This window comes from Calidris pugnax, unplaced genomic scaffold (genome assembly GCF_001431845.1).
Source record: "Calidris pugnax isolate Ruff unplaced genomic scaffold, ASM143184v1 scaffold41, whole genome shotgun sequence".
Classification (NCBI taxonomy): Eukaryota; Metazoa; Chordata; class Aves; order Charadriiformes; family Scolopacidae; genus Calidris; species Calidris pugnax.
Genome location: NW_015094509.1, coordinates 29,269,400 through 29,284,158, shown reverse-complemented (window position 1 = coordinate 29,284,158; position 14,759 = coordinate 29,269,400). Strand labels below are relative to the sequence as shown.

General features: G+C 47.5%; 1 protein-coding gene across 1 annotated transcript in view; it reads right to left on the bottom strand.

The window, feature by feature from the left end:
• Positions 1-7,859: 7,859 nt before the first annotated feature.
• The window catches only part of ADGRB1 (adhesion G protein-coupled receptor B1), an 86,473-nt gene continuing 79,573 nt past the window's right edge, over positions 7,860-14,759 (bottom strand). Inside the window, exons 14-16 of the mRNA XM_014965224.1 lie at positions 13,076-13,151; positions 9,091-9,193; positions 7,860-7,907 (exon numbers count right to left, since the gene is read on the bottom strand). Coding sequence (XP_014820710.1) covers positions 7,860-7,907; positions 9,091-9,193; positions 13,076-13,151 — 227 coding nt within the window. The remainder of the gene's footprint in view (positions 7,908-9,090; positions 9,194-13,075; positions 13,152-14,759) is intronic.

The window sequence follows — 14,759 nt, the reverse complement described above, 5'->3', positions numbered from 1 at the left end:
CCTGGTCTAGAGGGAGGTGTCCCTGCACATGGCAGGGGGTTGGATCTATGTCCCTGCCCAGGGCAGGGGGTGGGAACTAAATAATCTTTAAAGTCCCTTCCAACCCAACTCATTCTATGATTCTCCAATTCTCTAACACTCTGCAGCCCTGATTGTGAACAGAAAAACATTCGCATGTGTCCGTACTCACAACTGGGTACCAGCACTTACTCGTTCTCACACATTCCCCCTTTTATATCCTTGCATATAACTTGCACATACCTAACACACACACACACGTGTGGACATACAAGCCATCTTAAGCCCTCTGGCTCACAACGCACGCTCAGCACTGAGCTGAGGTTGGGAATCACACCACCAAACTCCCCTTCCCAGTGGAAGCATACTCCAGGTCTCAGTGTCTGCCTTCTGTTAGTTCTGTAATGGGAATTAATTTATTCCATCCGTATTCCTGACCCCTTTACTAGGGAAGCAAGGGAAAAGCTGGAGCATTTGATTCAGAGCCTCTCAGTCCTCTCTCCTCTCCCTCCTTTCTCTTCTGTCGAAAGCCATTAAACGATGCTCTGTTGGCAGGCAGCAGAAGCCCTGTATCGTGCTGCTCAGCTTCTCCTGCATCCTGTGCAGTGAAAGGCACTGAAAATAAGCCAACTCCTGTTTTGCCAGTCCCACAGACAATGCTGACTGCTGGGCAGTAGCTCAGCAAAGTCCAAAGAAGCGTGACTCTTCTCCTGAATGGGGATGGACGCAGCCCTGTGGTTCACTGAAACCTTGTGCTGGCTGCTTTGGGCTAACCAGGAACTGGACCACCACCTCCCTGAAGGACCTGGAAGTCCAGGTGACAAGGTGTTTCCAGGAAAAGGTGGCTTCAGGGTAAAGGCAGATGCCTGGGAAAATAGGTCCCTGGAAACATGCTCTAGCTCTAGACAATCCTGCTTCAGCAGGGGAGTTGGACTAGATGATCTCTATGGTCTCTTCCAACTCTAAAAATTCAGTGAAATTCAGTGAAACAGTCCTGCTTGGTGCTTCCAGCAGCCCCAGAGCACAGGTTGAGCAGGGAAGCTAAATCCCCAGCTTCTAGAGGTGTGACTGGGTTTCACTGCATTAGCCCCATTTTGTCTACTCTCATCCAGGTCTAAAAAGTGGGTCCTGGAGCCATAATTCAATCTCTCCGGTTGCCTACTGCAAGTGCAATCAGACAGGTTGAATGAGAGGGTACTTTTAACTGGGCTTAATACAGGGGAACTAATGGGAATATTCAGTTTAACCTCCCTGCATGCCCCTGTGTAGACAGGCTTTGCAAGCATAACGATGCCTTCTTTCATGGGCATCCCCTTGGCACCTCCACAGGAGCACTCAGGAAAGGCAGCATTTGCAGGTGAAGCTAAAAAGGAAGATGCCAGTTGAGGGCAACAGACCTGGAACATGGGTAGTGGAAAACCCAGCACAAACACCCTGCACGGGATCACATGAAGGGCATGTCACTGGAGATGTCGCTCCCCCACAGCCAGCTGGAGTGTTGCAGTAGAAAATATATAATTAGTCATGCATCGGTCCAAAGAGCAGACCTGGAACATGGGTAGTGGAAAACCCAGCACAAACACCCTGCACGGGATCACATGAAGGGCATGTCACTGGAGATGTCGCTCCCCCACAGCCAGCTGGAGTGTTGCAGTAGAAAATATATAATTAGTCATGCATCAGTGAAAAGAAGAGAGAAATGCACTGATTTCTCATGGAGCTTTGGGGCTGCAAGAGATTCCCTCCCTCTCAGTATCTGGGGGGACTCATCCATCTCTGTCAGCACAGACAAGTTGTGTCACCACTTGATCTACAGCTCTGGGAGGGCCATTGATGCACTAGATGATGGACAGAAGAAAAGTGAAGCTATTTCCTGACTTTAGAAAACCTTTCCTCAAAAGACAGGCACTGGGAGATCGATCAACTGATGTGATGAGCAAAAAAGTGTCCATAGGATGCTACAGATACAACCCCTCCTCTGTGTTGTTTATCTGGTGGAGGGAAGTAGTAGAAGAAACCAGTGAGTAACCACCAAGACTGAGATTGCATTAAAGTCCCAGAAAGCAAGGAAAATAAAACTTCCTGTCTTTCTCTTTATCCAGTACTTATCAGAAACTTTCAAAAAAGTAGGGTGGAGCCCATGGAGTCTACACTGTGTCCTGTTCCTCATGCTTCCTTGCTTCATGCAGCAGTATACGACTTTCCTGTAATCGTGCAGGACATGCAGTCAGGAATATGGACAGCTGGGGACTCTGTAGATTAGACACTAGACTGGAATGAAAACAGGAATTTCACGCAAAGCAGTTGCACTGCAAGACTCATGGGATGGCTGGACTATAAATACCCCAAAAAAGTCAATTACCCTACAGAAAAATTATGGTCCCTGTCAGGCAATACCTCCCTTTGGGATGTTTTTGGGATTCCTCCAAATTGCTCCAGAGAAAATAAAGATATGCCCCCAAACTTACTATGAAACTGCAAAGCTCTCCCTGTGGACTGCAATTCTGTGTGATCACCTGCAGATCTGCCAGCCCTTGGTCCACATGGCTCTATCAACCATCCCCTTGAAGGACCAATACGCATCTCAGGTGGTTCCTGTCTGAAAACAGCCCACGAACAGAACTGTTCAAGCTACATTTTAGGATCCTGCAAGTTTCTGACTGGGGACAGACTGATGGCATGCTTTGGCAGCATCATAAAACTCCATGCAGTCGCGAACCCTCGGGGGACATTTCTACCTGACCTCAGCTGGGCATCAGATCCAACCCAGAGCCAAGAGGATGTCATTTAGCCTTAACCTGTTAGATGATGCATTGTTTGTCTTCTCCTCCATGCCTAACCTTGCTGCACATGGGGCACCTTCCTAAACACTGAGGTCTGCATTTCCTAAGTTAGATAGGTTAAAGGCTTTAATTACTGGAACAGATGATCTTTCCCAAGGGAAGGTAAGAGTGTCCTTGAGTCAAAAGTCCTGAGGCACTTTCTCTTCCAAGAGCAAAAAGGCTTTTATGCAAATATTTGTCAAGGTTTGGAAGGCCTCTCAAGATCAGTTATTGTATTGCCTAGTAATCATTATGCTCATCTTGGAGACAGAGAAACAGAGAAAAGTTGGTGGCTGGAGGCAGGCAGCTCCTATAACACAAGAATTTCCTGTGGGATGAGCAGTCCCCTGGCAACACAGACCTGCTGGATCCCTTCCTCTGCAGGTATGGGACGTGGCACAACGCTTTCTCATGAACCATGACCCAATACAAGACCCACCTAGCTGGCTTGGTCCCTGCTGTCATAGAATCATATATTTGTCTAGGATGGAAGGGACTTTTCAGATCGAGTCCAACCATCAACGTAACACTGACAAAAACCACCACTAAACCATATATCTAAGCACTACATCTACCCATCTTTTAAATACCTCCAGGGATGGTGACTCAACCACTTTCCTGGGAAGCCTGTTCCAATGTTTAATAACCCTTTCAGTGTAATTATTTTTTTTCTAATATCCATCCTAAACCTTCCCTGGCACAGCTTGAGGCCATTTCCTCTTGTCCTATCACTTGTTACTTGGGAGAAAAACCAGACCCCACCTTGCTACAACTGCCTTTCAGGTTGTAGAGAGTGATAAGGTGTCCCCTCAGCCTCCTTTCCTCCAGGATGAACAACCCCAGTTCCCTCTGTCACCAAAGCAAGGCACGCTGGAGGGGACAATTAGCATCTACCTGTGGCTGTGAATCTATCTATGGGAGCAGTCAGTCTGATCTCATGGTCTCTCTGCAGACACCTGATGGCTTGGAACTGTTCCCTTTCATCTCACAACAGTCCCCATCATTTGACCTGGCCTCATGCCCAAAGAGTGCCAAAACCCAGCTTTGGAGGACTGAGTGCGCAGACTCATCAGTCCCACAGGACGGTGCTGTAACACTAATTAGCCCTGCGTCTTCCACTGTAGCTGTGAAGCAACGTTGCCACCACTAACAACAAACTTTGGCAACTGTATCCCAGGTCCCTCTGCCATACGGTATCCCCACTGTGCACCAGAACAAGTCAGGAGAGAAACAGAGATCTGATGATGCATAAGAACATGAAAGCACATGGACTACATCCATCAACACCTTCCACCCTTCCCTGTCCCAGCAGAAGAAAGAGGGAGCAGGAGACCAGATCCTGCCTGGGTTTTAACCGCAGCAAGGCTAAGCAGCTAATAATTACTCCAGATAAATGCTCTTGGAGGAGAGCCAGAGAATCCCAAATCGTTCTCCGATTTCAACTTTCAATTTACCCAGCTAGTGCTAAGCTCATTAATCACACTTGCAGCACCCAACACAACAGAAATTAGTCCCTGATCTTCTCCCCTCTCATTTCATGACATGAGGAGTTGGGGGCAAGAGGAAGAGAAAAAAGATGGAGAGGTGCCACCCACGAATCTAACAGTCACTCAAAGGGGCTGGGATTAATAAATCAAAAATCCATTATTAATATTACAAGCTTAAATATCTATCTAAATGCAAATGAATGAACACTCGGGGCTTCTTCCTTTTTTTTTTTTTTTAGTGCTCTGTTCAACAACTCTGTCATGGAGGAAGCACATGGCCCCATGACAATTGTCTGTTCTAATTGCAATTTTACAGTTCAACCCTTCACGGCCCATGGAATTTAAGTGGTCTTTAAAGGGCTGTGGCATGTTTCAGATGGGATTGAAAGCTCAGGTGGCTTCGGTAACAGGCAGAAGCTCTCATGTGAGGATTGCTTCCAGTTTCTGGCCTCTCTACCTGTTCAGTCACACCAGGTGCAAGGGGTTAAATCCAGAGGTTGGTTCGAGTGGAGTTTGGATCCCCAAGATCTGCATCCAGGATGGATGACTGTGATCAAAGGGAAGGACCCCTACCCAGCCAACCGTGGAGCAGGATTGTGGAGAGCCTAGAAAGGAGCAAGCTTAAGAGACAACCATGTCTTCTGGGCAAGCAACACCATGGCAGGCTGGCTTGGGAATACGGTAGGGTGAATAACAGACAGGGAAATTAAGTTGTAACGCCATTAGACTGGTCAGAGCTGGTATTTCCTCAGATTCACCCACTTGCATAACTGTCTTATGAGACTAATCAAGAGGAAAAACTCCAATTTAAGGAGAGGGGTGACAGGAAGAAGAAGAGAGGAACAAAAAGAACCCACAGAAATGTGGCTGAACCTCAGGGTTTCTTGCCTCAGAGTCACCAGACATGATCTCTACCACATACCAGGCAACAGGTCCAGGGTGTAACCTAAAAATCCTTGCTCCAAACAAGCACCAGTTATCCAGAACTGTGATGCAAACCCCTCGACAGCTCCAGGGTGCTATTCAAGTTTGAGGTGAGCCTCCAGGCCCTGGGAATAGAATTTACACAGTTTGTCTTTCATTAGACTTTCCAGAAGGCAGCAGTGGTAGCAAATCAGCTTTAAAATGTCACACAAACATCTTGGCACCTTCCATTGCCAGAGCTCAGGTTGGATCTAGCTTTGGAACATCCTCTAACAAAATGTGCTGACATCAGCATTTTCCATCATTTCAATTTGCTTGAGACTGCAAATGTTGGTTGAAAACACTTGTAGACGTGCACACACCCCCCAACATGCACAGAAAACAGTCTTAGCAACAACATTTGTGCAACCAATCCGCTGGGGTTCTGGAAACCACCCTTGACACCTGAACCACAGCATCGGTGTCAAGAAATCACCTGCTCAACTCTCAGCTACCAACCGCTCCTTTGATGCCATGGAATTGCAAGGATTAAAGACTGAAAACACTTCTAACACCTCACGGTTCTAGAGAGACAACAGGCATCCAGACAAGCTGCCAAGCCTTGGGAACAAGAATAGGGAGCAGTCAGACCTCCCAGGACAAGGCAGAGGCGATGATGCTGAACTGGGCACTGTTCTACCTCCAGATCAGCAACGGCATTCAACCTTCTCAAGCCATACTCAGCACTGGGCAGCCCTTCATCCTTCTCGTACCAGGCACCTTTCAGTGCCAGCTCTGACAGATATGTACCCAGCCTGAATGCCATCACTCTCCCTTAGATTCAGCTATGTGCAGACTGGATTTTGCTCTTTTCTCGCTCAGATTGTAGTTAATTAAATCCAGCTCTGAGCATGGCAAGAAAACACTTCCACCCTTCTGGACGTTCTCTCTTGAGAACCTAAAAAGCCAAAAGTGACTAGACAATGTGCAGAGCAGAAGGGGCATTGGTTCCAACTTCTGCCTCTATTTGCCAAAACCTGGATTTGTACATAAAGGTTTTAATCCCATTCCAGTGTGGAGAGACAACAGATTTAGTAGAGCAGGCCAGTTCCTATCCAAGCCTCCTCCTGAGTCTGCCCACAGATACACAATCTTTTACTCTCTGGGCTGACCTACAGACTCAGTCTTCTCTCTGGCACATGGGTAATATGATAAAAATCCCATTTTACTAATTTCGTGAAGGTTCACCTGCGTGTTGCCATGAGAGCTCAGTACAGCACACAACGGGCTCCTGCATCTCAACCGTCTTCTAATGTTGGAGCGATTTTCACTACAACCCAAGAGGGACCGGTTCTGCCCTGGGCTACAACACGGGTGTGATTTCACAAGCACAGAGGCCCTCCGGGTTCTTCAGCTTTGCTTTGGATCAACTCACACACGCCAAATTAATCACAGACCAACAGGAACGGTAAGCTGGCTGCAAATATGTTGCCTGCTTATGTGTGTATGTGCTACTTAATGGAGCATAAAAGGAGAAGAATAGAATCATTTTTCAGATGCTGCAGGTAATGATAATAAATAATAATAATAAATGCAGAGTTACGTGCCAAACGCGTGAGATCTCAAGGAGAGAAACTGACTGTAAGCAGAAGTCAGGCTGGTCCTCAAACTGAGATACAAAAGGCAGTGAAGTAAAAGCACCATTAAATCAAACACTTTGTACCCTTGTCAAGCTCACTCAGGATTTAAGACCACACTTTCAGAGTGTACTTAAGCTGGTTTTTTTTCAGATACACACTCTCTGACAACTAGTTCCCACCTGGGATTTATGGTGCTAACTTTGTGGCAACTTGGGGTTTCTTTTTTCCTCTGCTGATCACAGTCACAGCACCCAACTCTTCCTGAACAGCACCAGTCATTTCAGGAATCCTCACAGAAGTTTTACTATATTTTACTGCATTTTACTATATCACACCAGCACTACACGTACTTCACCCTTGCAGGCCATATTTGCAACAGTGGGCTCTGATTTTTCGTGACTCTCCTTGTTGTGCCTAATTTGGGGTGAGCATTGAGGAGAGCCAAGCACTACGTCAAATTCAATTTAGGGCAATTTGTGAATGACTCCATAATCCTGGGCCATAGCTCATGTATTCCACATGTGGGAAAATACAAAATTGGAAGAGTCGAAATTAGAGGCCACTTTTGCAAAATGTAAGCCGGGATCCAAAACATCAAAGGAAAATGCAAACACCCCTCCCTGTGAGCAGAAATTCATATGAACATCCTTGCTTGACACTGGGAGATGTTTCCCTGGTACAGACACACAATGCTCCTGGCAACCATGGCCCATCAAGGACTATACTGACAACATTTAATTGTAGATCTTTAAACATAAGACACATAAACATAAGTTCAACTGGCACTAAAAGTCAATGCGGAAAGAAGATAGTGTGTAGAAAGGAGCACTCCCCACAAGGGTGAAGGACTTTGCCGGCTGTGAAGGTGGACGCAAGAAAAAAAACTAAGGAAAGAATGCAAATGGCTACAACAAACCTACACATCACTGCTAAACTTGTGATGATTTCACCCAAAAAGCAAACGAGAAGTAAAGAGAAACCCACAGAACTCACCCTTCAGTTTCGTCCCACAGGATGCAAGTCTGGTTGGTGGTTCCCTGCCAGGAGAGAAGAAAGGAGAAAATGAAGCTAATTAGTACCTTGTTGTTTATGGGCGTTTGGAGCAACTAGAATGAAATATGCAGGTCCTGTAGAACAGTTTCCACTACTCTAAGCATCCTGTGTCTGTAACACCCGAGATGGGCAGTCACAGATCTGAGTCCTTGGAAAACCTTCTTTCTTCTCTTGACTTGAAAAGCAAGAAGAAATGGGCCTCAGTTTGTTCTGCATCAACTTCACTACAGGAGGATTCCACTCTGCATCTTTCCTGACTCATCCTACTGATGTTCTTCCTTTTACCTCCTCTCACACAGAATTCTTTTGCTGCTCCCTTCTGGAAAGTGGACCAAATACAGCATGTGCTTTTGTGGGACATGGTCCTCAGAGCAGCCTGCAGCCCTGCAGGACGGTGGTCAGGTGTGTTTAAAGCCCCCTGGAAGAGGTTTACCATTGACTCCAGCTGCAGCTGTCTTAGACTGCTTTGGAAAATCATTCCAGGAAAGTCCAAAGCAGAGACATGACAGATCTAATATTCATGTTGCAGAGCCTCAGGAGAATGTCTGAAACCCACAACAAGAACAGGCCTTGGGGTATATAAATGTCCATCACATGTATCCGATTAGAGTTGAGCAGGGGAACCTGGAGGGGATCTTTGTGTTTTAAAACACTGATCCCAACAGTAATATTCATGTCTCCAGTTGTTTCAAAGGACTGCAAAGAACATTGCAAGTATTCATGGAAACCACCTTTCCCTTCCCACTTTCCCTCATCGAGGGAGATCATTATTATACCCATTTCTTAAATGAGTGCACAGTTCTCCTGTGACCGTGCCCACAATGAAAAAAGTGTGAATTTGGGACAGGTGTCCCCCGTGCAAGCAGTGCTGTCACCTTCCTCCTGCCGTGACAATGCCTGAGCAAGGGGCACAGAGTAGGCAAGGTTTGCAAGGCTGACCCATATGGTACACCCTTGGCAGTGAGCAACAACAGGACACCAACACCAACGCAATTCCAGGGTGGCAGCTGCCTTGGCTGCCTGTGTTAAGGGAGATTGAAGGGTCTTTGGAAGGCAAAGAGGTCTCAGGAACCCAGAAAAGCCACCTCCTTCCTTGCACCAACACACTGCATCTATGTAGAAGCAAAATCAGCTGTATAGTGGTCCAGGTTCCCAGGAGAGACTTACGTTGTACAGGTGGGAGAATTCAATTTCCAAGGGGGTGAGGAGAGACCGGGGAAATGGCTTCACAGTCACGGAGATGACTCTGGAGTTCAGAACAGTGCTGTTCCTGGGAAGAAGAGGGGAAAGAGATGCTTTAAAGGGGACCGAGGGAATTCTGCAGAGCAGCAAATCCCACTGCACTCATCACTGGTGGTACAAGGTTTAGTGCAGAAAGAGTTGGCCCCATTACTTTAAAATACAATCAAAGACACTTGCTGCTGCTGGACCCCATTTTTTGCCCTTTGAGCTCCCCTCACAGCCACTTTACATTTATTCCTCCAGGAATCAGAACATTTTATGAACCGCATAGACCCCTAACGCCATTGGTCTTAAAAGTTGTATCTATCCCAGTAATAAAATGGCCCCGGACCCATTTTCTGATCCTGACATGAGGAAACTAAGCTTGTTTCATGTCCTTTCAGGAAAAAGAAACCCCTGTTTTTCCTCTCAAAGGTTGGCTTAACTGCAGTGCAGTAAGTGTTGAGGAGGGACATGGTGGCCTTTAACAGCATATCCATGGGGTAGGGTGTGATTGTGTCCAGTTCACTACTAGAGACACTGGTGTGTATCTTCAACCTATAATGATCAAAAGCAAATGGAAAGAGACCAAACCTTTCATGTGGATGTCTAAATGTCTGTGCCCAGACAGATACTTTAATAAATCTGGCAGCCTTAGGAGATTTGGCTGTTGGGAGAGGCAATAAGGGAGGAGGTATCTCCCACACCTGTGACCCTGCTCCCTGGAAAGCCAAACCCTTTGTAGACACTTTCCTGGACTTGGACACCTAATTACATAGGGGTTCCTGATGTTTCTGAAGTACGAAAGGACTTGGGTGTTTCAATAAGCAGAAGTTTCAACCAGCAGCTGAAAATGCTGCCTCTCTAAGTTTAAGATGAAGGAATTGGTAGAAGAGTGGTAGCGCAGCATCGGGCTGCTCCCAGCCCTTCCCACACCTGTGGGCAAGGAAAATTTTCCCCCATCCAAATCTCCACCAAATCTGCAGGCATTAGCAAAATCTTTCACCTTTCTTGCTTGGTCTTTTCTTCCTCTTCCAAAATAATCACATGCAAACGATTTGACCTTGCTTAACAGTAAGTATATTAAAAAACCCTCCAAAACAAAGGAAAAAGAAACCAACAAAACCCAACCTACAACTTGGAGTCATTTGCTGATGTGTGAGTGGATGCTCAGAAAGCCACTATTTCACCAAACAACATTGTTTCAGCAGGAGAAAGGGAAAGGGAAAAGGCACAAATATCAATCTACAAAGGAAGAGTAAAGGGGAAAGCCAAAGGGAGGAAATATCAACTCTAAGCTTTAAAATGTAGGCAGCTGTAGATAAGCTAAAAACGAGAGCTGCTGAAAGGTAAACACCAGTGCACATGTCCATGAGTAACTGGGTCTGTAAGGGTCAGTTCCTGGTTCAGTGCTGTTGAGTGTTTGCATGAACAAGCCAGATGACACAGAAACATCCTTTTGAAGGCTGTGGAACACATGAGGATTGGTGGGGTAAGCAAAACTAGGAGAAGCATTTGATTTTGCAGCGAGTTGTTGGCACCGAAAAGTTGTTCACGTAAGTCACAGCCCACCCAGAAGTTATCGCAGTGCATCCAAGAATCAGGAAACACATCTGAGACTGGAGAGCACGAGGTCTGTCTGCAGAGCTACAGGCTGTGCCCTGGGGAGCTGTGACCCAAAATGTACCCAGGGAGATTGACTTCAGCGCAAAGAACTGTGACAGAAAGGACAGAAGCGATCCTGTGCAGAAAGAAGGAAATGAAGCAGTCATCTTCTATCTACACCCTTCCTTGTCAGGATGCCCCTGTACGGGTGGGTTCAATTCCACTTCAAGATGGGGGAAAAACAGTGGAGGGAGTTCAAAGGAGAGACACAAAATTGATCCAGTTGTTGGAAAACCGGACAAAAATTTTCTGTTGAAAGTCATGTCTGACAGTTCACTGCTTTTGGGGGATTTTTCAGTTGCCCACCCAAAAGACCCAACGCCTGGAAGTCAGAAAAATTCAGCCTTAAAATAAGAGCCAGTCTCCCAGCAGAGAAGGTAATTAAGCATCTGAGCATCTTGGTGGGGAGGTGAGGGACTCAGCATCACAGGGGAATCTTTCAGGAAGGAGATGAGTCGTCGTTTGTAACAGCATGTGGCAACCCAGCTTCTGAGAAGCAAACAAAACACATCAAGATCTGGCTTGGACAGGAGGTCAGATGAGCTCAGAGGGCTCCTGCATGGCAGTAAAAGAGCGTGCAAACAGCTGTAAACACACTGTTTGGTACACAGGGCTGTCAGGTGCCAGGCAGCTGACTCTCCAACTGCTGCACGCATCCTCTGTAGCGATGCTTGTCTGCAACCAAGCGCCACTCACCTTCTGGGCTTGACAAAATCAGGCATCCTGTGTGTCCCATCTCAATTGTCACAGCTGCCAAGAAGCACAGAGCTCCCTAGATCCAATGGGACAGGGCAACGTGTGGCTCAGATAAGGAATTGTTGTTTGGGGGAGGTAAATTGCGGTAATTAGGAACAGCTCAGCTGGTGCTGGTTGCTGAGTTAAATCCACATTTTTTTTATTTTAGGAAAAAACCCACTCTGCATTGGATCATTGTGGTCAAACTCAGGATCTGTGTCCTTATTGCTTGTGTGTCCCCAGGAATAGCTTCTCTCCTTTGTGACCAGAAATATTTCTACCCCACAGGCAGGTGCTATGTAGGTACGTGGTTATTTAAAGACATTCCCCTTTTTCTTGCTGTGTCCATTTATACAGCGGTGAAGTAAGAGGTACTCTCTCTTTTATTTTCTTTTTTTTTTCTCCCTTTTAATCTTCACAGGTGATTCAGGGCTCTGGATTTTTTAAAAGAGGGACTGTCCTTTAATTAAGGAAAGCCTTAAATCAGATCTCCCGTGGGAATGCTGTTCAGAGGCTGCGGCTGCTGCAGCTGCTGGTTATCAGAGTTCGTTCACTGCTTGGCCAGAGGAAGCTGAAATACCGCTGGATCATTTGAGCCAATGATGTTTATTGCCCTTCTGATCTAATTCCCAGTGCTGTAATGGAAGATATTACAGAATACAGTTGGCTAGCCTGCTAATTCCTCTCTGCACTCACTTGGAGCTCTTTTGCCGTTGCCAGTGCTAAATCTGTAGGTATTTAAATGATTATCGGTGAGGAGAGATGCCCTGGTGTTTGTGGTAAATGGGCTCACGCTAATCAGTGCAGAACAGATTTAGAAGGTGCCTTAGGATGCTTAATTTACTGCCTCAGTACCAGCCTCAGAAAAAAAAAAAAAAAAAAGAGCAAGATAGCAAGAGAGAAAGGGAGAGGAGAGAAGAAAAGGAAAGGGACTGCTGAACACAAAAGCTTTGGTGCCCGAGGCGTTTTGCAGCGGCCGGGAACGTGGTAGACATGTGCAGCCAGGCGTGCTGCTCCTCTCCTCTCTTCTCCTCTCCCTGAGCCTGTCTTCTGCCACGATGTTTTCGGAGGGCTCGGCGTGGCTGGCAGCTCCCCAGTAGCTTGGGAGGATCAGGACAGCTGAGCATCCCCCCATCTGTCAAGCTCCCTCCCCTCCAAAATCCCTCGTGATGGGGAGGGCAGCGGGAGAATTGGTTTCTGGAGGGGAAAGGATGGCAGGCAGGGATGTGGTGGTGGCCACAGCTCGGTGCTTCCCTGGTATTTGGGGTGCATAGCACTGCATGTGGATGGAGAAAACCTTCCTGCCCCTTTCAGCAAGAAATATCTGTGATATCTGAGCCCGGCCCCACCTGGACATGCACCATCAGTTGATGGGGGTCAAAAAATTGCACTTCCGAATCAAAGTCTGTCTCGTCGCATCCAGTGACCTTTGCTATTTCCCTGGAAGACGAGGGCTCTGCAGCCAGAGGGATCAGCAGAAAAGCCTGGTAATTTCTCAGCTGCTCTCCCTCCCCCAGGCAGCCCCTCTTACCTCTGGAGGGAGAGGATGTTGCCCACGTTCCGGTACAGCACGGTCCCCACCACGAAGACGGAGGAGTCGTCCGACTCTGCAGGACACCAAGGGAAAAGGAAGAAGATAACAGCACTGAGACAATTGAGACGTCACTTGTCCCCACGGGACACCCAGGTAGAGGATTAGACCTCACATGGAGCGGTCTCTGATGGGACACGGCCAATGCCAGCATCACTGTGGTGGGATGCAGTGCCTGCTGTCACCACGCTGGGTCTCCATTGGTCCCAAGGAAAGGCTCAGTGTCTTTGGGGTGACCCAGTGCCCCAGGTGCCTGCCCTAACACAAAGCTCAGTCATCCCGAATGATTATCCCCATGCTCCCCCACTCAGAAATCCCACTAATCCCTCCGACAGCACCCCAGTGGGCAAATCTGCAGGGCGGAAAGGTCTCTTGGAGCCACCCAGAGGCATTTGGACCCGTCCATAGCTATTGAGCCATCAGAGAGAAGAGCTGCACTCAGGCTGACAAGGGCAGCCAAGAAAGGGAGATGTCCCACTGTGCCCAGTTTGACCCCACAACTCATGTTCTGCCTCAGGAGGCCATGGGGACCACAGTCCCAGATGAGCCTCTGAATCATCTGTGAGACCTCTGGGCACGTCACTTGACCACCTCTTCCTCCACTTCTCCACTCCTCCTCCTTCTCCTTTATCTGGCGGTGCCCAGCTGCAAAAAGCAAGAATTTCCCAGCAAAAAGCACACAGCACAGAATCAGCCCCGGGGTTGAATTTGCAGGGGGAGAAAAAGCAAGTGGCTGGGTGAAAAGCAGAGTTGAGGAAGCCTGGGGAAGCATCCCCATGCGGGGCTTCTCTGATGTCTTGTGTTGAGGTTGAACTTAGCGTGCGCCTGCTCCATCAGTGCAGGGCACACACAGCTCTGCATGTCTGTCTTCCTCTCTGTCAAACTGGGCTTGAGTGAGATAACTGGTGAAAACCTAACTAGGAGAGACTGACAGACTGACAGACTGGCTTGCAGAGTAATTGCACAAGCTTTGCCTCTTTAGGAAAGCTGGCACAGTCTTTTGGCCTTTCCCATGAATCCCTACACAAACAAGGATCCTGCTGCCTTCAAAGAGTTTTTCCCTCTTTGTGCTCAGAGGATGCGGTAGGGGGTTTACAGAAGCAAAGTGTGCTCCTGTGAGACTGAGAGCAAGCAAATCCCTAAGCCCCACAGGCTGGGTTATCAAAGCATCCTCCCAGGAAGGCAAAGGATCCTGGTTTTAATAGAGGTGGAGCCTTGTCTCTTTTGGTCTGGAAGAGATCTTTAATAATGCAGCTGTCCATTAGTGCTGGTATAAAAGGAAAAAAAACACCCTCTGACATAGGAACCAGTTGAAATCCATTGCATTTTGGTCAAGTAGCATGGCCCCAGAGATGTTCACTCACCAGCAGTATTTGCACAGCCCACAGCATCACCCAACTGTGTACCTTAGTGCTGGCCCACTGAAATCAACTGTGCAAAGTCAGCTCCCGGCAGGGAGGGGATCTGGTTTTGGTCTCACCCAGCTGCCTGTCTCCATCACTTTGCAGCCCCTATTTCCTGGGGCAAAGGAAAGGTGAGGATCAAAACTGATAGAGGTGCATCTCCACTGGTAATCACTGAGTAAGCCCTTAAAAAGAGAGCACCAGAGTGGGATGCTGAACAA